General features: G+C 49.8%; 1 protein-coding gene across 1 annotated transcript in view; it reads left to right on the forward strand.

Annotated features, from left to right (window-relative positions):
- Positions 1-22,166: 22,166 nt before the first annotated feature.
- FSTL3 (follistatin-like 3 (secreted glycoprotein)) overlaps positions 22,167-26,253 on the forward strand; it is a 33,972-nt gene continuing 29,885 nt past the window's right edge. The window contains exon 1 of the mRNA XM_015420595.1: positions 22,167-22,238. Coding sequence (XP_015276081.1) covers positions 22,178-22,238 — 61 coding nt within the window. The 5' untranslated portion in view covers positions 22,167-22,177. The remainder of the gene's footprint in view (positions 22,239-26,253) is intronic.

A 26,253-nucleotide genomic window follows, 5' to 3' on the forward strand; every position in this document is an offset into this window, starting at 1 on the left:
TGGGAGAACCGGGTTTGATTCCCCACTCCTCCACTTGCAGCTGCTGGATGACCTTGGGCAAGCCATAGTTCTCTCAGAGGTGTTCTCTCAAGGGCAGTTTCTGTCAGAGCTCTCTCAGCCCCACCCACCTCACAGGGTGTCTGTTGTGGGGAGTGGAAGGGAAAGGAGCTTGTAAGCCGCTCTGAGACTCCGAGTGAAGGGCGGGGTATAAATCCAATCTCTTCTTCTTTCTCAGCCCCGCCTACCTCACAGGGTGTCTGTTGTGGGGAGTGGAAGGGAAAGGAGCTTGTAAGCCGCTCTGAGACTCCGAGTGAAGGGAAGGGTATAAATCCAATCTCTTCTCTCTTCTTTTCTTCTTCTTTCCAAATTTGGGGAAGCAAACAGAATGTCTTGTGTTACACGTTTTGCCAACAACTTTGTATCTGGAGGAGAGAAGACGTTATTTTGGAGGGGTGTGTTTAATTGTACATCTGTTATGCTATTGGGGTACAGAGAAGGGAGGGATGCATTATGGTATTTTTTCCTTTTGACTTCCTGAGGAACTAAACAGAACTTCAGGATTTTTCTTCCATAGACATTTGAAAATAAAAATAAAATAAAAATATATTAAACGTTGGAGGCTCTCAATTTTGCACTTGTGGAAACAGGTACATAAGAACATAAGCCAGTGTTGGATCAGGCCAATGGCCCATCCAGCCCAGCACTCTGTCACACAGTGGCCAAAAATACCAGGTGCCATCAGGAGGTCCACCAGTGGGGCCAGGACACTAGAAGCCCTCCCACTGTTGCCCCCCCCCAAGTCCCAAGAATACAGAGCATCCCTTGCCCCAGACCGAGAGTTCCTATCCATACCTTGTGGCTAATAGCCACTGATGGACCCCTGCTCCAGAGGTTTCTCCAATCCCCTATTGAAGCGGCCTCTGCTTGTAGCCGTCACCACTTCCTGCAGCAGTGAATTGCATGTGTTAATTAAAAAGCATCGGACTCAGTACTGAGCCCTGCAGTACCCCACTGCTTACCACCCTCCACTATGAAAATTGCCCGTTTATACTCACTCTGTTTCCTATTAGCCAGTTTTTGATCCACAAGAGGAGTTGTCCTTTTATCCTATGACTATTGAGCTCAAGGGGAAAGCATTTGATGCACAGACGTATTTCTAACCACCCTGACCTGGACAGTCTCTCCCCTCCCTAAACCCTGCCCTGCTCAGGCTGCACCCCCCCCCCCCAATCTCCAGGTATTTCCCAACCCGGAGTTGGGAACCCTAGCTAGAGTTCAACTTGCAAAGCTTCCATTTCCAGCTTCCAGAGAGCCAGTTTGGTGTACTGGTTAGGAGCTCGGACTCTAATCTGGGAGAACTGGATTTGATTCCCCACTCCTCCACGTGCAGCTGCTGGTGTGACCTTGGGCCAGTCACAAGCAGTGTTCCCTCTACGCTGAGTTAGTGTGAGTTAGCACACAGTTTTTAAGCCTCTGGCTCACATATTTTTGTCTTCGCTCAGGAAGGATGGCCCGAGAGCAAACTAATTTATGCAGTAGCCAAATTGCTCGCTCACAACATTAATGCCAGTAGCTCACAAAGTAGAATTTTTGCCCACAGGACTTCACAACTTAGAGGGAGCATTGGTCACACAAGTTCTCTCAGAGCTGTCCTCTCAAAAGCAGTTCTCCAAAGAGATCTCTCAGCCCCACCTACCTCACAGGGGAGGGAAAGGGATTGTAAACCACTCTGAGAAGGGCGTGAAGGGCAGGGTATAAATACAATCTCCTCCTCATCCTCATCCTCCTCCTCCTCCAAGGGAACTAATCTCTGTAGTCTGGAGGCCAGTGGTAATTCTGGGAGGTTTCCAGGCCTCACCTGGGGGTTGGCAACTCTAACCTCCCTCCCCCTGACGGCCCAAACCCTCCCACTTTGCCCTGCATTTCCATGGAACAGCAGTATGCACACACCGCTCTGTCTGAGATCCACTTTGGGCCGACAGGAGGAAGCGTTTCCATCTGTTTCGACTTTGTCGTGGGGTGTTTTCTCTCCTGGTGGAATGGAAAAAAAGGCGGAGAAGGAAGAAGGGGGGGGGGAGATCCAATCTGGTCTTCATAGCAGCGTACAACATTGTCCAAAACAACTCCGGCTCCTAATTGTGTCCTGATGTCCGGCCCTGCCCACCCGTCCCTCCGGGAGGGGGGGGGGTTTGCAGCCAGGAAGATTAGTGGTTCGTGATGGGGCCAACCAGGACAGGGCGACCTGGCTCTCCCTCCTGCCAAAATATCTCCCCTTCCGCTGCCCCACCACAGGCATGCCCTACTTTGTCAGGAAGGATGCAGGCCCGGGAGGGATTGGCTACGTTTGGGGAAGGGCCTCTTGCGGAGGAGCAGCCTGGAACTCCGCTTCCCTCCTGGACCGAAGAGGGAGGCCTGCTTCAAGCATGACTGGGGTTGGGGGTGGGGGAGACCAAACAACCCTCGCAACAACCCTGCGAGGAAGTAGTGACCTCCAAGATTTTACACAAGACCAAACTGGGCTGCTCTTTCCCCTACAAACACAAAGAAGTGGAGCGGGAGAAATGTAAGGTTAGGATTGCCCCCTAGGGTTGCCAGCCTCCAGGTGGGGCCTGGAGATCTCCTACTTTTACAACCGATCTCCAGCTGACAGAGATCAGATCCCCTGGAGAAAACGGATGCTTTGAACGGTGGACGCTATGGCATCGCTTGGAGCCAGTTTGGTGTAGTGGTTAAGAGTGGTGGACTCTAATCTGGGAGAACCGGGTTTGATTCCCCACTCCTCCACTTGCAGCTGCTGGATGACCTTGGGCAAGCCATCGTTCTGTCAGAGCTGTTCTCTCAAGGGCAGTCCTCGAGAGAGCTCTCTCAGCCCCCCACCTACCTCACAGCTAGTGTTCCCTCTAAGCTGAGTTAGTGTGAGCTAGCTCACAGTTTTTTAGCCTCCAGGTCACACATTTTTGCGTTAGTTCAGGAAGGAGGGCTCCAGAGCAATAGCCAAATCGCTCGCTCACAACTTTAATGCCAGTCGCTCACAAAGTAGAATTTCTGCTCACAAGACTCCACAGCTTATAGGGAGCATTGCTCACAGGGTGTCTGTTGTGGGGAGGGGAAGGGAAAGGAGTTTGTAAGCCGCTCTGAGACACCTTTGGGTAGTGAAGGGCAGGGTATAAATCCAATCTCTTCTTCTTCTTCTTTTACCTCACAGGGTGTCTGTTGTGGGGAGGGGGAGGGAAAGGAGTTTGTAAGCCGCTCTGAGACTCCTTTGGGTAGTGAAGGGCGGGGTATAAATCCAATCTCTTCTTCTTCTTCTTTTACCTCACAGGGTGTCTGTTGTGGGGAGGGGAAGGGAAAGGAGATGGGAAGCTGCTCTGAGACTCCTTCGGGCAGTGAAGGGCGGGGTATCAATCCAATCTCTTCTCTTCTTCTTCATTGTACCACGCTGACCCCCCCTCCCCAAACCCCGCCCTCCTCAGGGTCCACCCCCAAAGTCTCCAGGTATTTCCCAACCCAGACCTGGCAACCCTATACCAAACCCCCCCCCCCCACAGTAGGGTTGCCAGCTCTGGATTGGGAAAAACTTGGAGACTTTGGGGGGGGAGCTTGGGGGCTGCGGTTCGGGGAGGGGAAGGACTTCAGCCTCCAATCTCTTCAGGCTGGAGATCTTCTGGAATCACAACTGATCTCCAGCCACCACCTGGAGGTTGGCAACCCTAGTTCATAAAGAGATCAGTCTACCTCCCATAGCGGCGATTTTCTCCAGGGGAACTGATCTCTTTAGCCTGGAGATCAGTTGAGATTCCAGATCTCCAGCCACCACCTGGAGGTTGGCAACCCTAGTTCATGGAGGAGTTGCTCTTGCTCGCTAGCATCCCTTTGAAATCGGGCCTGTGCCCCTGAGGAGAAAAGGCCGTTTCCGAGAGAGGACTTGGGTGAAGGCAGCTTCCAACAGCAAAACGAAGGCCTTCCAGGTTTGATCCATATAGCTTTGTATCCTGTCCTCCCTCCGTAGTGCACAGGGGGGCGTACCTGGTCCCTGCCCCCCCCCCCGCGCGCACTTTGTCCGGCCTCACAACAACCCTGTGAGGAAGTGACAGATTGGCCCAGACTCACCCTCTTGAGTGAGGGTTTGACTTTTAAAACGCTGATGCAAAATTGACTGGTCGTTGTTACGTTGTATGAACTGTATGTTATTGGTATATTGAACGTAAAAAAGGTCAAGGTTTCCCCTTGCTCGAAAGCCAGTCGAGTCCGACTCTAGGGTTGCGGTGCTCATCTCCGTTTCCAAGCCGAAGAGCCAGCGCTGTCCGAAGACATTTCCGTGGTCATGTGGCCGGCATGACTAAACACCAAGGTGCATGGAACGCTGTTACCTTCCCACCGAAGTGGTCCCTATTTATCTACTTGCAATTTCTTGCTTTCGAACTGCTAGGTTGGCAGGAGCTGGAACTAGAGACGGGAGCTCACTCCATCATGCGGCACACTCAGGTCTCGAACTGCTGAACTATCGACCTTCCACAGCCTGCAGTTCAGCGTCTTAACCACTTGAGCCACCGCAGCTCCTTTCATATTGAATGTACTGAATATATATACCTGATTAGGATGTTATGAGAATACACAATGCACTTTATAGAATGTTAATTATAAACAGAACACATTAATTTACAAACGTTTCTTGTAGTGTATGTTTATTCGTTACTTGACTTCCCTCAGAAGCCGGCAAGCCAAACCTCTGCTGTTGTTCTCTCATCCTGTCTACAAATGCAGGTCTCTTGGTGGATTCGGTTTTATAGCTGGCCTTAATATTTTATTTTATTTATTTAATTTTATTTCATTTCATTTATACCCCGCCCTCCCCGCACGCGGGCTCAGGGCGGCTTACATAGGCACAAAGTGCGATACAATAAAACAGAAAACAAGTTAAAACTAAATGCACAGCACACAGGATACATGAGAACTATAAATACACATTCCCCATTGAATATCGGAAGGGATCAAAGCAAGGGGGTGGACGCCATGGGCCATGATGTTCCAGATGACCAGTCGGCCCAACCCAGCGATGCTGCTCTGCAGTTACACGGTGGTGGTAGTGGCGGCAGCGGCGGCTCCTACTCGAAAGCCTGGCGGAAGAGCTCCGTCTTGCAGGCCCTGCAGAACTGTAGAAGGTCTCGCAGGGCCCTGATCTCCGGGAGCTCATTCCACCAGATAGGAGCCACCACTGAGAAGGACCTGGCCCTCATGGTAGCAAGCTTGGCCTTTTTCGGGCCCGGGGTCACCAGGCGGTGTTGTGACCCCAACCGTAGTGCTCTTTTGGGCCTGTATGGGGAAAGGCGGTCCCTCAGGTATGCCGGACCCTGGCCATATAGGGCTTTAAAGGTAAGCACCAGCACTTTGAAACGGATCCGGTACGCTATAGGCAGCCAGTGCAGCGCTTTCAGCACAGGTTGGATGTGGTCCCATTTAGGGACACCCACCAACAACCTGGCCGCTTCATTCTGCACCAGCTGCAGCCTCCGAATTTGTGACAAAGGCAGCCCCACGTAGAGAGCGTTACAGTAGTCTAGCCTCGAGGTAACCGTCGCATGGATCACTGTGGCCAGATCGTCGCGGCTAAGGAAGGGGACCAACTGCCGCACCAGCCGTAGATGACAGAAGGCTGCCCTGGCAGTGGCCACCACCTGGGCCTCCATCGTTAAGGTGGGGTCCAGGAGCACCCCCAAACTCCTAACCTCCAAAGCTGGCACCAAAGGAGCCCCATCGAAGGCCAGGAGCGGGAGCCCCAATCCCATACCACCCCAACCCAGGCACAAGACCTCCGTCTTCACCGGGTTCAGCTTCAGCTGGCTCACCCTGAGCCTCCCAGCCACGGCCTGTAGGGCCCGGTGAAGATCTTCAGGATCAGAGTCCGACTGGCCGCCCAACATCAGATAGATCTGGGTGTCATCTGCATACTGATGACACCCAAGCCTGTACCTCCGGACAATCTGGGCGAGGGGGCGCATATATATGTTAAATAGCATCGGGGAGAGCACTGCCCCCTGAGGCACTCCACATTCCAGCAGGTGCCTCCGGGACTGCTGCTCCCCTAGCCCAACCCTCCGTCCCCGACCTTGGAGAAAGGAGGCAAGCCACTGAAGGGCGAGCCCCTGAATCCCCACGTCGGCAAGGCGGTGGATCAGCAGCTGGTGGTCGACTGTATCAAATGCGGCCGACAGATCTAACAACAACAGCGCCGCCACACCGCCTCGATCCAGATGTCTACGGAGTTCGTCAGTAAGGGCAACCGGCGCTGTCTCCATCCCATACCCCGGGCGGAAGCCAGACTGGAATGGATCAAGGACTGAAGCGTCATCTAGAAATCCCTGTAACTGCGTCGCCACCGCCCTCTCAATCAGTTTTCCCAAACATTTAAGGTTGCCAACCCTGGCCTGGGAAATTCCTGGAGATCTGGGGATAAAGTAGTCTCTGAGCGGCTTACAGTCTCCTTTCCCTTCCCCTCCCCACAACAGACACCCTGCGAGGTAGGCGGGGCTGAGAGAGCTCTTTCGAGAACGGCTCTCTCAAGAACAGCTCTGAAGGAACTTTTGACTGACCCAAGGTCACACCAGCAGCTGCATGTGGAAGAGTGGGGGATCAAACCCGGTTCTCCCAGATTAGAATCCGCCGCTCCTAACCACTACACCAAACCGGCTCTCTGTAGGGTTGCCAGCCTCCAGGTTGTGGCTGGAGATCTCCTGGAATCACAACTAGTTTCCAGGGTAGAGAGACCAATTCCCCTAGAGAAAATGGCTGCTTTGGAAGGTGGGCTCTATGGCTTCATACCCCGCTGAGGTCCCTCCTCACCTCACTCCACACCCCACCCTCCCCAGGCTGCCTCCCCCAAATCTCCAGGAATTTCCCAAGCCAGAGCTGGCAACCCTAGATAGCCTGAGGAGACTTCAGCTGGATATATAATGCCATACATTCCACCATCCGAAGTAGCCGCCGTTTCTTCAGGGGAACTGATCTCTGTTATCTGGAGAGAAGTCATAATGGTGGAAGGCCCCCCCCCCCGAGAGTTGGCAACCCATGCTTTTGACTCATGCCAGTTTGGTGTCGTGGTTAAGTGTGTGGACTCGAATCCGAGAGAACCGGGTTTGATTCCCCACTCCTCCACATGTAGCTGCTTGTGTGACCTTGAGTCAGTCACAAGTTCTTTGAGGGCTGTTCTCTCACAAGCAGTTCTCTCAGAGCTCTCTCAGCCCCACCTACCTCACAGGGTTGTCTGTTGTGGGGAGGGGAAGGGGAAGCCGCTCTGAGACTCCGAGTGAAGGGCGGGGTATAGATCCAATCTCTTCTTCCCTTCTTCTTCTTCATCTTCTCAATTTACAGGGGCAGCTGTGTGGAACAGGCCAGGTTAGTCCAGTGTAGATTTCCCGTCCTGGACTCTGATATAACAGGGGCAGGACTCCTCCCTAACAGAATCTGTTCACAGCCGTCTTCGGACCTTGGTGACTTCTTCGCTAACAATTCCCAGCCTGAGCCTTTGTCCTCCTGCCCGAATGAAGCACAGCGTGAACATTCCAGCTCCGTAATTTCTCCCCAAAAGAAGAGCTACTTGGGGGTTGGTGGGGTGGCCTGCCCTCTCTGATCCCTCGGCCTTGTATCCCCTCAAACCGACCAGAAGACAGATCTCTTTGGGGCGACAGAAGCAAGATTCCCTCAAAACCATTCTTATTCCTAAAAGTCATTTGCTCTGCTCTTGTATCCCAACTCCCTGGGAACCTCCATGTTGAAACTTATCTCAGGCGCATGGGATGGGTTGCCAATGTTAGGTTGGGAAATTTCTAGATGTTTAGGGGTGGGCCCTAATGTGGGTGGGATTTGGGGTTGGGGAGGACCAGGGGTCATTTTGTAGAAAAAGAGGTGCAGGAGCTCATTAGCATAACTCAGTAGCATAACTCATTAGCATAACTAATTAGCATAACTTATTTGCATATGCCACACCCCCTGACATCACCGGAAGTGTGTCAGAAGGCAACACCCACCGCTCAGGCTCCACTGGACTGTTTTGGATTGCTAGCTATGGGGGGGGGGGACGTGCAGATCTGTCCTTGCAGAGGAGGGAGAGCTTGTACCTGAATAAAACTTGGTCTTAAAGGGGCCACTGGACTGTTTTGGACGGGGGGGCCGGGAGGGGGCTCTGCAACTTACCTGGCTGCTTCTTGCTCTGACTGACGGCTGCTGGGAGCAGGGGGTGGGGCTTGCCGCATGTGCCCGCCCATTGGGCTCTTTACTGCTGGAGCTCTGCTCCTGTGCGCTCCTGCAGGAAATGACCCCTGGGGAGGGCCCTCAGTCCACCCTCCAAAGCAGCCATTTTCTCCAGGGGAACTGTTGTCTGGTGATCAGTTGCAATTCCAGATCCCCAGATAACAATTGCCTGGATATCAGTTGTGAATCCAGATTTTTTTTAAAATGTTATTTTTGATAGACCAGTGGAGATTGGGGATCATTTTCACATCTGCTCTGGCCCTTAGAGGGAGGATGTCAGGATCCTACGAGAAACAGTAGGTCAGGGGCAGATAGGGGATTCCTCGCCAGAGCACCTCAGTGTCAGGATACTGATCTCTGCAACAGGGCAAGGAGCTTCCTGTTCCCCAAGGCCCTGAATCTCAGAAATCTGTCTCTGAACCAGTGCTCCCTCTAAGCTGTGGAGTCTTGTGAGCAAAAATTCTGCTTTGTGAGCTACTGGCATTAAAGGTGTGAGCGAGCGATTGGGCTACTACCCCGCATCAGTTCGTTTGCTCTGGAGCCGTCCTTCCTGAGCGAAGACAAAAATGTGTGAGCCAGAGGCTAAAAAACTGTGAGCTAGCTCACACTCACTCGGCTTAGAGGGAACACTGCTCTGAAAACCCACCCCCCACTGGTCTCTAGAATTGTCCGCTGAGCATCTACTCCTGAACCTGGGTGATACAGTTGACTGGAAGCAGGAGTTATCTCTCCCCCTATTCTATGGGCTGAGCGGATTGGATGGAGCCGGGGTTGTCAACCTCCAGGTGAGACTCACAGATCTCTTGGAATCAATATCAATATCCAGAGCAATGCTCCCTCTAAGCTGTGGAGTCTTGTGCGCAAAAATTCTACTTTGTGTGCTACTGGCATTCAAGTTGTGAGCGAGCGATTTGGGCTGCTGCATAAACTAGTTTGCTCTGGAGCTGTCCTTCCCGAGCTAAGACAAAAATGTGTGAGCTGGAGGCTAAAGAACTGTGAGCTGGCACACACTAACTCAGCTTAGAAGGAACACTGATCCAGACCACAGAGATCAGTTCCCCTGGAGAAAATGGCTGCTGTGGACGGTGGACCCCATAGCATTATACCCTGCTGAGGTGCCTCCTCAAACCCTCCCCTCCCCAGGCTCTCCCCTCAAAGCTCCAGGAATTTCCCAAAGTAGAGTTGGCACCCCTAGAATGCTGGAGCGGAGAGTCGTCAAATCAGAACGAAAACATCCTGCGGCGTCTTGCAAGACTCAACAGCTTACGTTGCATTGGATTTGTTACCTTCTACAATAAATGTTACCCGGAGAATTTTCTTTAGTTTTTATTGCAGCTGACCAGGGGTCATTTCCTACAGGAGTGGAGCTCCGGCAGTAAAGAGCCCAGGGGGTGGGCACATGCAACAAGCCCCACCCCTTGCTCCCAGCAGCCCTCAGTCAGAGCAAGAAGCAGCCAGGTAAGCTGCAGAGCCCCCTCCCCAGCCCCCCGGTCCAAAACAGTCCAGTGGCACCTTTAAGACCAAGTTTTATTCAGGTACAAGCTCTCCCTCCTCTGCGAGGACAGATCTGCACGTTCCCCCCCCCCCCCAATAGCTAGCAATCCAAAACAGTCCAGTGGAGCCTGAGCGGTGGGTGTTGCCTTCTGACACACTCCCGGTGATGTCAGGGGGTGTGGCATATGCAAATGAGTTGTGCTAATGAGCTCCTGCACCTCTTTTTCTACAAAATGACCCCTGCAGCCGACCAATACAATCCCGCTGGTGTCCGTATGATAAGGACATCAGGCAGGGAAGCCCTCAAAAGGCGGGGTCTTGTTTTGACAGGGCACATAAAGGAGCCCGCTTGTTTACTCCGACAGCTGTGACCTGACTTGTTTCCCGTTCGGCCTTGAACCAGAGATGGAGAGATACCTCTGTGCTCAGCTCCCTCGGGTCTCACACCCAGCTCTGAATGCCACAGACGGACCAGAAGTCGAAACATCTTCATAATAATCTACGCAAACCCTCGAGGAATGCAACACTCTGTCCTTTCCTTTTATAGCAAACTTCTGCTGGTTTGCTCTCTATCTGGATTTCCATCTCCGAGGCAGGCATTGCCAGGATCTGGAGGTGGGCGGCGGACAGAGGTTCTGAGGACCTCAGAGAGAGCCATGCTGGATCACGGAAAGCGTCACCACGGCGAACGTCCTGTTTCCAAAGAGATGCCTCTGGAAGCGCTCACGCGGGGCTGGGAGACTTTGCCCTGGAGTTTGTGCAACACGTGTGCACTGACCGTATGAACATAACCAGGGGTCATTTCATAGAAAAAGAGGTGCAGGAGCTCATTAGCATAACTCATTTGCATAACTCATGTGCATATGCCGCACCCCCTGACATCACCGGAAGTGTGTCAGAAGGCAACACCCACCGCTCAGGCTCCACTGGACTGTTTTGGATTGCTAGCTATTGGGGGTGGTGGGAAAGTGCAGATCTGTCCTCGCAGAGGAGGGAGAGCTGGTACCTGAATAAAACTTGATCTTAAAGGTGCCACTGGACTGTTTTGGACCGGGCGGCTGGGGGGGGGGGAGCTCTGCAACTTACCTGGCTGCTTCTTGCTCTGACTGAGGGCTGCTGGGAGCAGGGGGTGGGGCTTGTTGCATGTGCCCGTCCCCTGGGCTCTTTACTGCCGGAGCTCCGCTCCTGCAGGAAATGACCCCTCAACATAACAAGAGGCTTGGGGGTCAGACCAGTGGTCCATCTTTTTAGCAGAGTAATTGACACCTGATTAAAGAGTAGAGGGGAAGGGAAAGGAATTCATACACTTGATAGAAAAGTATGTTCCTAACTATGGCCCAATCTGCACTAGGGCTGCCAGCCGCCCGCTTTTACAACTGATCTCCAGCTGACAGAGATCAGCTCCCCCTGGAGAAAATGGTTGCTTTGGAGGGTGAACTCTGTGGCCTTGGGCCCTGCCGAGGCCCCTCCCCTCCCCAAACCCCGCCCTCTCCTGGATCCACCCCCAAAGTCTCCAGGTATTTTCCAGCCCAGACCTGGCTACCCTAATCTGCATCTAGCATTTGCTCCGCTGTTTTACCGAACCCACGCTGGAACCGAAAAAGATGCGGCTCAAAACCACATTCAAAATACCTGGGGCCAACACCATAGTGACCGTATAGTCACCCCTGCATGGCCATAAAACGGCCATAAATCTATGCAGAGGCCACCATAAAACGGAGCATGCAGTCTGGACACTGCCATAAAATCCGACAATCAATCAAAGTGAAAGTGGCATGCAAGGCAGAGGGGAATTTCTGTTCCAGCGTGGGTTCGGTAAGACAGTGGAGCGAATGCTAGATGCAGAACGGTTTACAAACTTCTTTCCCTTCCCCTCCCCACAACAGACACCCTGTGAGGTAGATGGGGCTGAGAGAGCTCTTGACAGAAACTGCTCTTTTTCAAGGACAGCTCTTATCAGAGCTACGGTTTGCCCAAGGTCATCCAGCCAGGTGCAAGTGGAGGAGTGAGGAATCAAACCCGGTTCTCCCAGATTAGAGTCCGTGCACTTAACCACTACACCAGACTGGCTCTCAGGTGAGAGAACAGCTCTGACAGAACTATGGCTTGCCCAAGGCCATCCAGCAGCTGCAAGTGGAAAAGCAGGGAATCAAACCCGGTTCTCCCAGATTGGAGTCCGCGCACTTAACCACTACACCAGACTGAAGGGATAAGAAAAGTGTCGTAGCAGTCTCAGAAGAAAGTAAAGGAAAAGACAGAGAGATGAGCTGGACAGTGTTTCGCAATAGTCCTGCAAAACTCTTATTGCTGGGGAAATTATTTTTGACAGGAGACACATAACACGGCATTAAGGTCCAAAGGTAAGTGAACACAAATCTTCTTTGGCTAATATATGCTAACTCACAGGAATCTTATTCACAGAGGGGAGGGTTGTGGTATTTCATGTTTGCTCTGAAGACTGAAAGTTGCTGGGAGAGGATCCCACCTGTGGGCACGTCAGGAATCATGCCACTGTTGCCTGAGCCCCTCTTTGTTCACTTGGAAAAGGATCCTACTCACAGCCTGATCCTATGCACTGTATTTTATTTACTTTATAGATGGTCAGCCTCTCTCGCTGAGGCTCAGGATGGGTTACACACTGTAAGTCAATGCAATCATTCACACGAGACATCTAATAAGCAATGCAATAACACTAGGATTACAGCAATTTGAAACACTGCAAAAATAATTATGCTTGGTATGTCAAACAATGTGGAAAAGCAGGATAATACATACAGGATACAGTTCACAACCCTGTTCATTTTACAAAAGCTCCCTCCTTAACCATTCCATTATCCTATAGCTCTATTATTACCTTTATTAAAATGCCCTCTCGAACTATTCTGTTTTACGTGGCTGGAAGAATGACAAAAGTGTGGAAGCTTTCCTGACTTCCTCAGGAAGGTCATTTCAAAAATAAGTGTGTATGGGCAGTTGCTGATCTTTCCCATTTGTCAGGTAGAACCGTTAGAAGCAGCAGCAGAAGAAATAGCAGTTTGAGTATGAGGCCCGAGAAGAGGCACCGCAAAGTCCAAAGCAGAAATTCAAAGTCAATTTCTATTATGCTGTCTTAGGCTGTGGTCACACACACTAAATAATCCGGTTTCAATCCAGTTTCAGTGCACTTTCCAACTGGATTTTACTGTGTGAACTGGAAAAATCCAGTTGGAAAGTGCATTGAAAGTAGATTGAGAGTGATTTATTTAGTGCGTGTGACCTCAGCCTTAGACATGGCCATACAATCTGCTGAGGAGAGATTCCAACAGCTTTGTTGTTGTTCAGTCGCACAGTCGAGTCCGACTCTTCGCGACCCCATGGACGAACTCTCGCCAGGCCTTCCGGTCTTCCGCCGTCCTCTGAAGTTGGCTCAACTTCATGTTCGTTGCATCGATGACACTGTCTAACCATCTCATCCTTTGCCGTCCCCGTCTTCTTTGACCTTCAACAGCTACAACAATATAATTCTCTATTTGGCTTCCTGTATGATGTATACAAAGGAGCTGCGTGGCTCAAGTGTTTAAGACGCTGAACTGCAGGCTGTGGAAGGTCAGTAGTTCAGCAGTTCGAGACCCGGGTGCCGCATGATGGAGTGAGCTCCCATCTCTAGCTCCAGCTCCTGCCAACCTAGAAGTTCGAAATCAAGAAATTGCAAGTACTACTTCGGTGGGAAGGTAACAGCGTTCCGTGTGCCTTGGTGTTTAGTCATGCTGGCCACATGACCACAGCTTTGAAACGGAGATGAGCATCGCAACCCTAGAGTCGGATTCGACTGGCTTTCGAGCAAGGGAACCTTTACCTTTTTTATGATGTATACAAGGGGCTGCGGTGGCTCAAATGGTTAAGACGCTGAATTGCAGACCGGAAAGTCTGTAGTTCAGCAGTTCAAGACCTGAGTGCCGCATGACGGAGTGAGCTCCCGTCTCTGGTTCCAGCTCCTGCCAACCTAGCAGTTCGAAAGCAAGACATTGCAAGTAGATAAATAGGTACCACTTTGGTGGGAAGGCAACAGCGTTCTGTGTGCCTCGGCGTCTAGTCATGCTGGCCACATGACCACAGAAACGTCTTCAGACAGCGCTGACTCTTCAGCTTGGAAACAGAGATGAGCACTGCATCCCTAGAGTCGGATTCGACTGGCTTTCGAGCAAGGGAAACCTTTACCTTTAACTATGATGTATACAGTATCAGCAAAAAATTACTGAAGATTAAGGCCTGCAAGAATTTGGGGAAATCATTGATGCACAATGTAAACAAAAATACTGATGCTGAAGATCTTACAGCAATAGCTCAAAGAGTTCCAAAGTCTATTCCACCACAAGGAGTACTTCTCTTCATACTGCAACAAAAACTCCTGGATAGAGTGCCTAATGTTTCCGTTGCTCTAAGGATCCTTCTCACACTTCCAGTGGCAAGTGGTGAACCCAGTTTCTCAAAGCTGAAACTTATAGAAACTTACATACACTCGACAATGCTGCAAAAGAGACTACTTGGTTTGGCAACGACATCAATTGAATGCGCCGGAGCATCAGCACTTGACCTGAAGGAATTGGTGGCAAAATCTGCAAAGGAAAAGGCACACAAAATTATATTTTGATGTGCCTGAAATGGAAACGTTCAAGAGACTTAAAATTAAACCCCACAGTTCACAAGACTATTCACAATTATTTGTGTGCTCAAACTGTTTTCTGTTTCAGAAAGAAAATCATTGTTGTTGTCACGGTGACACTCGTCGACTGGCGCAGGGCTTAAGAACATAAGAACATAAGAGATGCCAATGTTGGATCAGGCGAAAGGCCCATCCAGTCCAACACTCTGTGTCACACAGTGGCCAAAAATACCAGGTGCCATCAGGAGGTCCACCAATGGGGCCAGGACACTAGAAGCCCTCCCACTGTTGACCCCCCCCCCAAGCACCAAGAAGACAGAGCATCACTTGCCCCAGAGTCCCTAGCTATACCTTGTAGCTAATAGCCACTGATGGACCTCTGCTCCATATGCTTATCTAATTCCCTTTTGAAGCCGTCCATGCTTGTAGCACCCACCACTTCCTGTGGCAGTGAATTCCAAGTGTTAATCACTCTTTGGGTGAAGAAGTACTTCCTTTTATCCATTCTAACCCGACCGCTCAGCAATTTCATTGAGTACCCACGAGTTCTTGTATTGTGAGAAAGGAAGAAAAGTACCTCTTTCTCTACCTGCTCTATCCCATGCATAATCTTATAAACCTCAATCATGTCTCCCCTCAGTCGTCGTTTCTCCAAGCTAAAGAGCCCTAAGCGCTTTAACCTTTCCTCATAGGGAAAGTGTTCCAACCCTTTTATCATTCGAGTTGCCCTTTTCTGCACTTTTTCCAAAGCTATAATATCCTTTTGAAGGTGTGGTGACCAGAACTGCACACAGTATTCCAAATGAGGTTGCACCATTGATTTATATAGCGGCATTATGATATTGGCTGATCTGTTTTCAATACCCTTCCTAATAATCCCCAGCATAGCATTGGCCTTCTTTATTGCAGTCACACACTGTCTCGACATTTTCAGTGAGTTATCCACTACAACTCCAAGATCTCTCTCTTGATCAGTCTCTGCCAGTTCAGACCCCATCAATGTGTATTTATATTTAGGATTTTTGGCTCCAATGTGCATCACCTTGCACTTGGCCACATTGAACCCCATTTGCCATGTTGACGCCCACTCGCCCATCCTTGACAGATCCCCTTGGAGTGCCTCACAATCCTCACTGGTTTTCACCACCCTGAACAACTTTGTATCATCCGCAAATTTAGCCACTTCACTGCTTACTCCCAACTCCAAATCATTAATGAACAAGTTAAAAAGCAGTGGACCAAGTACTGATCCCTGCGGTACCCCACTGCTTACCACCCTCCACTGAGAAAATTGCCCACCTACACTCACTCTCTGTTTTCTATGAACTAGCCAGTTTTTGATCCATAAAAGGACTTGTCCTTCTATCCCATGATTTTTGAGCTTACTTAGGAGCCTTTGATGAGGAACTTTATCAAAAGCTTTCTGGAAGTCAAGGTAAATAATATCTATTGGATCCCCCTTGTCCACATGTTTGTTCACCCCCTCAAAGAACACTAACAGGTTAGTGAGACAAGATCTTCCCTTACAGAAACCGTGCTGAGTCTGCCTCAATAGGTTTTGTTCATCTATGTGCCTACTAATTCTTTCCTTAATAATGGTTTCCACCAATTTACCCGGTATCGACGTCAGACTGACTGGCCTGTAATTTCCCGGATCTCCTCTGGAACCCTTTTTAAAGATGGGAGTGACATTAGCTACCTTCCAATCCTCAGGAATGGAGGCAGATTTTAAGGAAAGATTACATATCTTTGTCAGGAGATCTACAAGTTCACATTTGAGATTACATATTTTTGTCAGGAGATCCACAAGTTCACATTTGAGTTCTTTCAGAACTCTTGGATGTATGCCATCTGGGCCTGGTGATTTATCAGTTTTTGAGTTGTCTATCAGTTTTAGGACCTCCTCTCTCGTCACCTCAATCTGACTCAGGTCTTTCAACACCCCTCCCGAACTCAGCGGTTCTGGAGTGGGCAAGCACTTCTCATCTTCCACAGTGAAGACGGAGGCAAAAAATGCATTTAGCTTCTCAGCCATTTCCCTATCATCCTTCAATACTCCTTTTACCCCTTGGTCGTCTCCTGCACCTAATGTATTTGAAGAAAGTTTTATTTTTGGTTTTTACGTTTTTTGCTATATGCTCCTCATATTCCCTTTTTGCCTGCCTGACCACAGACTTGCATTTTATTTGCCATAGCCTGCCGTTTTATCAGCCTCACTGTGACTAGCTTTCCACTGCTTAAAGGAATCCTTTTTCCTTTTACAGCTTCCATTACTCTGTTTACATTGTTTGTTAACCATGCAGGCTTTTCCCTATACCTGTTTGTGCCTTTCCTAACCTGCAGAAAATATATATTTTTTGAGCTTCTAGGATCGTAGTTTTAAATAGTTTCCAGGCTTCCCCAATGGTTTTGACCCTTTCTACTTTTCCTTTCCGTTTCCTCCCCACATGTCGTCGCCACCGCGTCTCCTGACCAGATGGGGGCCGCTGCCTACTTCTAGGTCAGTTGGCAAAGCGAGGAGGGGCCCACAGGCAAGGTGTAGGATTCGGAGTCCCCTCAGATGCAGCAGTTTAAAGGACCACTCCGTTCTCTCTGGCCTCCCCTGTTGCTGGTGGCCAGTCCTGCCGTGGCCGCTGGCGTGCTCACCCCTGCGGTGGCTGAACAAACCACTGGCGCCTCATTGCTGGCTCTGGACCCGGAGTCCCCTCCATGCCGTGGCTCCGCCCGCCTCCGCTGGGCTCCCGCTTCTCACCAGATGTGCTGCTCCACCCACCACCCGGCTCTGCAGGTTGGTGGGGTGCGGTGGGGCCAGGCGGCGAGGCGGAGGGGGGGTCCCAATCCTGGAAGTGGAGGGACCACTAGGAGTTTTCCCCCTCAGCAGCCCGACCTGGACCGGGACAATTGTATTACTTATTCTCACAATTTTTTTTAAAAAATTAGCAATTTCAAATTTTGTGCTTTTCATTTTTCCTACAATTCATCTGTTGTTCAAAACTGGTTACCAGTGGAGGGGCGCAAATAGTTAGCCTTGCCTAGGGCGCAAGAAAGCCTGACATCGGCCCTGGTTTCGAATAAGCAGTAGAAAAGAGCAAGAGTCCAGTAGCACCTTAAAGACTAACAACATTTGTGGCAGGGTATGACATTTTGTGAGTCACTGCTCTCAAGAAGTCACTGAGGAAGTGAGCAGTGACTCATGGAAGTGACTCATAAAATTTTGTTAGTCTTTAAGGTTGTGGCGAAACGGGGACCCGCCCTCAGCCCTGGGAGACTGAGCAGCTGTTCAGTGGCTTGCAAGCCCCTGTTTTCGCCGGCCCACCCTGTTTGGTGAGACTATTTTGTTTCCTCAGTCGCTGCCACCACTCACTGAATTTACACCGCCTTCCTAGAGGGACAGTGAGACCCTTCTGGCTGATTCCCCAACCTTGGGAAGTGGATACCTTAATATTTGAGTGCTCCCTGGAGAGTTAGCAAACCCCTCTGATTTGGGCCCATTTGGCTTCCCTGGTCTTTCTTTGCCACGTGTAACGTGCTGAGTGGAGAGGACTATGCGGTCAGAGCACAACACCGACTATTATTCAAAAAAAAAGAATTTATTTAACTATTTACACACTTAGGGAGTGCACACACACTAAATGGATAAGGCACAACTGTAGCACACACTATGAACCAACTAGACATAAATCAACAGGGGTTAAATGCAATCCTCTTTCCGTACACACAATACTCTCTACCTTTGGAGGTTGTGGGCTCAGGAAAGGATCCCTCCTTGGACTGGCGTCTGGCTCGGCTTCAGCCTTTCTCTCTTGCCCAAGAGAGCAGGGAGACTCCCATTCAGTCCCCAAACCAGCTGGCTGTTGAATGGCTGACTCTCTGCTGCCTCCCAGGGTCCCCCCCCCCCAATGTCTCTAGCTTGTGGCCCAGACACCCTGGTCAGCACGGGCAGCAGGAGCTGGCCCCTTTCTGGAACTACAGCCCAATTAAACCTTATGAGGAACCATTTTAAACAAACAACCACAGGCAGCAGCCACCTTACATACCCAGGTAATTGCCATTTCGTTACAAAAGTGTAACTTTTACTCTTTTCTCCTGCTGCAGACATACTAACACGGTACCAGGCCCATAGCTATAGTGCGGCATCTCGGGGCTAGGCCCCCCAACTTACTGCCAAGGCCCCATGACTTCCCATCCAGCCTCCAGGGCTCCCAAGCAGGGAAGAAGTCAGGTATTCCTTTAATTTGATTAGCCTGTGCCTCCTAAGAAATTTAAATGCCCCCCAATTGAACATTCCTGGCTACGGGCCTCACAGCTACCCATCTTGAGATAAGCACAATGTCAAGCAGACGTTCCCCTTTAATGCAAGGACTTCCTGCTTTCCTTGCGGGCAGAAATCCTGTGCAAATTTCCAACATATAGTCATTTAAGATTAAAATCACCACTAGCTATGCTCCTTAATTCTTTCCGAAAGCTATTTCATAAACCTCTTCATGATATTTTAATTAATCTATAACCACAGAGGGGAAAATAACCAATTAGCATGAATCATGAGCTCAGGATTCAGCCACTGCACCACATGGAAGATTTAACAAGCCTCTCTGTTTTTTTGATTATTGTTTTTTAGCAATCTCCATGCTTTTCAGTAGGGGTGTGCAAAATGGAATTCCTGAGCTGAAAACTTACATGAAAATCACTGTCCTGGGTTGTTACAGCACTTTCCTGGAATGGTATTAGGAATCCAGGATTCTTAATGAAAGGAAACTACCCTCCCTGAAAAAAAAATTCAGTTTTGTTTTTTACTTTGGGTGCTTATCAAGCTATCGGCAGCAGGTGCATGTTATGTTCTTCTTTGATTTACTGGTTTCCCGTGCAATGACATCCATTGCTGTGTTGTTTTCCCACCATAAGAGTCTGTAGAGAGGTGTGCGTCTGCAGAAAACTGGCCTCTTTCAGGATCCAGTAAATGGAGCTCCTTTGGTGCATGTGCTGGAAAATTGGAGGTTCTTAAGAGGAGAGGGAGAACTCTGAGTTTGGCACTGATATCTTTAATAACTTCTTCCCCAGACCCTGGAATTGGCTATCCATTGAAAAGAACTGTGTATGCAGTATGTGTATTCGGAAACTTGCCTACTTTGGGGTCCGATAAAACAGAGCCGCTTCGTTCCATCTGCTTGAAATTTGGGGGTTCTTCAAAGGAGAGGGAGGACTGCGTTTGGTGTGAGTTTGGCAATGTTCTCTTCAGTGACTGCTGCCACGGACCTTTCAATTGGCTGTCAATTGAAAAGGATGGCCCCAAAACTCCAGAACCAGAAATCACCACATAGATTTCTAACCTGAACCAATAATGCCCTACCCTAAAAGAAGCATTCGTGGTATTGAATTTCAACAGAATACTGGATCCAGAACTGTAATGAATTTTTTCTAGGTGCACACCCCTACATTTCAGTCAGACTGCAACTCCCTCCATGTTCTGTGGTAAAACACCTGTAAGAACACCTGTTAGTGCCCACCTCCTTTCACTGCTAGCATTTTGGGGGGATCTGCACCAATTTTGAAGTTTAACTGCCATGATTCGAGTTTTCTAGCTCAAGGGAAACTCCTGGAGATTTGGAGATGGAGACTGAGGAGGACAGGGACCTCAGTAGGGTACAATGGCATATAGAGTCCACCCTCCAAAGCAGCCATTTTTATCCAGGAGAACTGATCTCTGTAGTCTCAGATGAACTGTAATTCCAGGGGACCCCCAGGTCCCACCTCGAGGCTGGCATCCCTATCTAGCCCCCCAAATCTGCACAAGCCAACTCCATACAGTAGTTAAAACAAGGGCTCTTTTCACATTACCGTTCTAAACTAAATGCTAGCCAGTCGAATCCAACTCTAGGGTTGTGGTGCTCATCTCCGTTTCAAAGCCAAAGAGCCAGCGCTGTCCGAAGACGTTTCCGTGGTCATGGGGCCAGCATGACTAAACACCAAGGCGCACGGAACGCTGTTACCTTCCCACCGAAGTGATACCTATTTATCCACTTGCAATTTCTTGCTTTCGAACTGCTAGGTTGGCAGGAGCTGGAACTAGAGACGGGAGCTCACTCCATCATGCGGCACCCAGGTCTCGAACTGCTGAACTACTGACCTTCCACAGCCTGCAGTTCAGCGTCTTAACCACTTGAGCCACCGCAGCTCCAAAACAGAATACCAAGGCGATTTGAAAAGGGTCTAGGTCAGGGGTGTTGAACTCATTTGGTATGAGGGCCAGATTTGACATAAATGAGACCTTGTCGGGCCAGGCCATGTGTGTCATAAAATGTAATGCCAGGTAGCGGAGATATAAACTTTATAAAGGACACAAACACAAAGGGTTTTTTAAACTTAAAATAAAAACATGCTTAAAACATTAGCACTCTTGCAATATTTTGTTTATTTAACAGTGTCTGGTAACTGACACCTCTTGCTCTGAATTATTGTATCAAAATGTCTGTGCTGTTGCAATCTTGAGTATGCTGTTTAGGTGTGTATCTGTAAGCTGCAAACCTACGATGACGCAGCAGCAGCAGCAGAACTGGAAGAAGCAGCAGAAGACAGCCAGTTCCACTGCGGGCCTGATAGAAGTCCTCTGGGGGCCTGATCTGGCCCCCGGGCTGCATGTTTGACACCCCTGCTCTAGACCATTTTAACTGGAAAACTATGGTGTAAGATTGGCTCAAGTGGTTAAGACGCTGAACTGCAGGCTGTGGAAGGTCAGTAGTTCAGCGGTTCAAGACCCGGGTGCTGCAAGACAGGGTGAGCTCCTGTCTCTAGTTCCAGCTCCTGCCAACCTAGCAGTTCGAAAGCAAGAAATTGCAAGTAGATAAATAGGGACCACTTCGGTGGGAAGGTAACAGCGTTCCGTGCACCTTGGTGTTTAGTCATGCTGGCCACATGACCACGGAAACGTCTTCGGACAGCGCTGGCTCTTCGGCTTTGAAACGGAGATGAGCACCGCAACCCTAGAGTCGGATTCGACTGGCTTTCGAGCAAGGGAACCTTTACCTTTAAGATTGTAACATAGCCCCCCCCCCCCTTTTGGCCAGGCTGGGTTGTTGTTTTTTGCATGTGTGTGTGTGTGCATGCTTGGAAATGCATTGAAGGAGGAAAAAAATATCTGCCCCAAATACCTGGGGGCAAGTTGGAGGCAGGGCCAAACAGACAAATGGTCTGGAAGTCAAAACCTAATTTGTCACCTGCAGTTATCTTGGGGGCAGATAGAAAATCAACCCGTTCCAAAGATTAGTGAGAGATTTCCATTTTTAGCTGCAGATTGTTTACATCTGGGTCGCAATGATCTTTCTTCGACCCGTATTGAGGAATGTTATGAACATTTTAAAATAAAGCGTGGTGGTGGTGGTTAGGGGGATAAGAAGAAGGGGGGAAAAGAGAGAGGCTGAGAGAATAATTTGGAAGCACATGTTTGCCTCCGGGCCGGTCCCGGCGAGACGCCATGCCCTTCCCAGACATGTTACTCGCTGCCATTGACACCGCCTCCCCCCCCACCCCCCGAGTTAGGATTCAGACTGGTGCAGACCCAAAAATTACTCGAGAGAGACAGAGGGTGAAACGGAAGGCTCTGAAAGTCACTTGCAACAGCCCTACCCGTGAAGATCAGACCACCCAGAGCAGGAGAAAGGCACTGAGTTCTTGTCAAGAGGCCTTTTCAGCCCACAAAGCTGTCTGCGAGGGATCTGTGAAGATCAGAGGCGACGCAGCATAGCGAAGTTGTTAGTACTTTTGAGTTCTTCCTTTGGCTTGTCTCTCCTGACATACAGCATGAAAATCATCCTAGTTTTGTTGTGTGCGCTCTGCTGTGCTGGAGGAGAGAGTTTGGAAGGTAAGTTCATCCTTGGGAGCTTTAAATAGCCCCCCCCACTCCACCCCCCACCCCCAGAGCATCCCAAGCAGAGCTCTTTCTTTCTTTCTTTCTTTCTTTCTTTCTTTCTTTCTTTCTTTCTTTCTTTCTTTCTTTCTTTCTTTCTTTCTTTCTTTCTTTCTTTCTTTCTTTCTTTCTTGAAAGTTTAGAACTGCTGTGCTATGTGATTGTGGTGGGCGCACATTTTCCTAGTGTGCATGCACACAGGTCCATGGCTCTGAGACACTTTTCCATAGGGGGGAAAAAAATCTATGCGCAGTGGGAGGAAATCTTTGGAAACGGGGTTTTTGACAGTGCTCACCAGACCTGGATTTTTGAACCGCACAAATGTTCTTTTGGAAGTGTACCGTGTTTCCTGGAATGCCTCGTTTCGTGTCTGATGGTCGCCCAGACCATTAGGAGCGTACTTTTGGGGGAGGAAGCACTTTTATTTCCGGCGGCTGACTGACAAAAGACGAAAAAGGGAATTATTTCGTGTAATTTTTTTTTTCATTTTAAATCTGATATGCTCTCACAATTTCTCCTCAGTCTCAAGAAAGCAAGACTCCAGATCTGTACGTTCATTTAAATCTAACGGACTGAGGCATCGAGCGCTCTTTAAAAATAACTTTTAACTGATAAGAGAGGGGTAAAAGATTAGACTGTAGACTGTCTGCCATTAGGGAGAGTCTGACAATATTGGTTTACAAGAAAGATTTGGAAGGTATTCCCTAACCCAGAGGGTCTCCTCGCATCACCACATAATGGCAGTTTGGCAACATGGGGGGGGGATATTGTAGTGTTGATGTGTCAGTGAGGTCTTGGTTTCAGACAGAATAGGATTTCCCTGCCTCCCCCTCCCACCTCACCCCTGAAATCTCCACAAAATCTCCACAAAAAGATGGGATGGGAGACATCAAGGAACGACATTTGGGGGGGGGGAGCGTCTGCAGTTGGAAGGAAATATCGGTGGCAATGGCCAGTTTAGTCTGGATCCAGCCCATAGCGTCCAGAGTATGCCCCCTTCCTGTCAACAAAGCTGATGGAATGTTGGGGGGGGGGGGAAGGGGGGCATGGTGGCTGGAGGAACCTCCTGCATGACTCCAGAACGCACCATACTGGACACCGATGTGGCTGAGGCACATGACAAGGCAGAGGGTGGCTCCCCTCATAGAATCATGGAGTTGGAAGGGACCTACAGGGTCATCTAGTCCAACCCCCTGTGCAGTGCAGGGAATTCACAAATACCTCCCCACCCCCAGTGACCCCCTGTCCCTTGCCCAGAAGGTGACAAAAAACCTCCAGGATCTCCTGCCAAACTGGCCTGGAGAAAAATAGCTTCCTGACCCCAAAGTGGCGATCAGCGTGTAAGGAAGGGCCACGAGAACTATGCCCTGAGGCAACCCTCCCTGCCCTCCCTCTCGTGATCTGCCTCAGTCCACAGAATCAGCACTGCTGTCAGAGGGCCATCTAGTCTATGTCTGATAACCCCCAAAGAAGGAGAGCCCACCACCTCCCGGGGAAGCCTGTTCCACTGAGGAGGAACTGCTGGGTCAGGAAGTTCTTCCTGATGTTTAGCCGAAAACTCTTCTGATTTAATTTCAACCTGTTGGTTCCAGTCTGACCTTCTGGGGCAGCAGAAAACAACTCCGCACCACCCTCTAGATGGCAGCCCTTCAAGTACTTGAAGATGGTGATCATATCACCTCTCAGTTGTCTCCTCTCCAGTTGGTTTTTTCCCCCATTGCCTTCCTCTGCATAGACTTCTTGGGTGGCCTCTCGTCCAATTAGTAGCCAGGACTGAGCCTGCTTAGCTTCCGAGATCTGATGAGCTAGTGGTGGAAACTGCCATCAAGTCGCAACCTACGGTGATCCTGTAGGGCGGGAGCGGCTAGACTTGCTCAATGTAAGAGCCACATCAAATAAACATCAGATGTCTGAGAGCTGCAAGACATGAATATTACACACACGTTCTTATTTAAAAATAGGCAGGTTTGCTTTTCATTACCATGAAACGAGACTGCTAAAAATAAAAAACAGAAGGGGGAAGAAACCGATATTGATGATGGTATTTATGCGTCCAATGATATTTGTTGGCTGATGATATTTGTCTGAGAGAGAGAGAAAAGGAGAGAGGTGGAAGGAAAGAACGAAAGAGGTGGAAAGAAAGAGAGAGAGAGAGAAACAAGAAAGCGAATAGATGCGAAGGAGGGGGAAGGGAGGGAGGAAAAGCATGCCTCTGCTTCCCCAGCTGCCCTGCCGGGAGCCACACAAAATGTGTGAAAGAGCCACATGTGGTTCCCGAGCCGCAGTTTGGCCACCCCTGCTGTAGGGATTTCAAGGCAAGTGACATTCAGGGGTGATTTTGCCATTGCCTGCCTCTGCAGAGCAACCGTGGACTTCCTTGCTGGTCTCCCATCCAAGTACTAACCAGGGCCGACCCTACTAAAGCTTCCAAAATCTAGCAGGATCAGGCTCGGCTAGGCCAGGCCTTACTAACAGGCCTGGGGAGTCTAAACTCAGGGATTCTGAGGGTGGGCGGTGCCTCTTCAGGCAGTTTACACATTTCAGCCAAACGGGGATGGGGTGGATACGGTCTCGGTAAAGCTGTTTTGTCTGGCCTGCCTTCTCGAGTCTGAGCAGCCTCTTAAATCTTGGCGCAGGGCCAGGGTCTCCTCACTGAACTCGCCGTCTGCCTGCTCCCAGGCTGCCCTGGCATTGTGCGGAATGACCCAACCTCAGAAGAGGCTACCAGTTGCAGCTCTGCATCAATCACTGCTCTGGGCAATTGGTTACTCGTGCAGGGACACAACGGGCGGCATGGAGGATAATAACATCACCGGGTAAATAACATCACTGACACTGCCATGCCTCTACTAAAGGGACAGGACACCTTCCCCTCCAGGCTGTTGGCAACCCAGTTTGAAGGCTATTAAGAGTGGAAATGGTCAGTTATTATCTCGGTGTTGTCCACAGAAGGAATAGTTATCTGCAGTTTGGAGAATGCAGTTCAGATCGCTACTTACACGTTCAGTCACATCGCTCCCCGGCGTCTACACTACCGCAGCACGGGAGCGTGCGTCGGCGGGGGTTTTTTTTCTCCTCAGTTTGCGCATGCACATAGGTGCCCCTCCGTAGAATGGGGGGGGGACTATCATGGCGAATGCACAGAACCACCAGGGCAAATCAATCCAACCCCTCCAACAAAAGACTTCCCTTTAAAAGTTTCATCCGAAAATGACCTCCGTGAGATCCCGAACTCATCTAAACTCTAAAACAAGTGACCATTTAAATGTCGATTTTCTAAACACGGTAGCGGAGCTCCGCCTATGCGCACATCGATAACGCATTTAAAAAATGGCAGGCGAAAAACGGAAGCCTTGGGCAGCTTTTGAGTGGGGAAGGGGTTTAAACCAGATGTGGCTTGACACCAGAGGAGCGATCACACAGGGGGGAAATGCGGCTTTAAATGGGAAAGCTGAGAAAACACCACTTTGGGACCTGGTAACAAAATACTCCGGGTTAAAACAGTTTTGAGCCGGAAACCAACGGCTGGGAATGGGAGGCAGATGTTGACTGTGTGATCGTGCATATAAAATCCGTTGCTGAAGCGTGACGACACCAGATCAAATGGCGCGTCTGAACGCACCCTATGACATTATACCCTCTCCAAATCCCACCCTCTCCAGGCTCCATCTGCCAAATCGCCTAAACCGCAGTCGGCCGTGCTATCCAAAACCTTGCGGCAGAATCCCGTCTTCCCACCTTTTGTCTCCCAAGCCGGGCTGGGCATGCCCTTCAAAGGAGAGGCTCCTCTTTGAAGTTGGAGCTTAATCGTTCTGCAGTCTCGTTGTTGCACAAATCTTTCCCTTTGAAGGGAAGTGGCAAGTGAGCCAGACCTGGTCTCCAGATGCATTTCTGCGCAACGCTTTCAGCCTGAGGAGGAGGGAGTACATTTGCTCTCTTGGAGGGCTGCCATCTTGGGAAGCCTTAGGGC

This window comes from Gekko japonicus, unplaced genomic scaffold, assembly GCF_001447785.1.
Source record: "Gekko japonicus isolate JY-2015 unplaced genomic scaffold, Gekko_japonicus_V1.1 scaffold884, whole genome shotgun sequence".
Lineage (NCBI taxonomy): Eukaryota > Metazoa > Chordata > Lepidosauria > Squamata > Gekkonidae > Gekko > Gekko japonicus.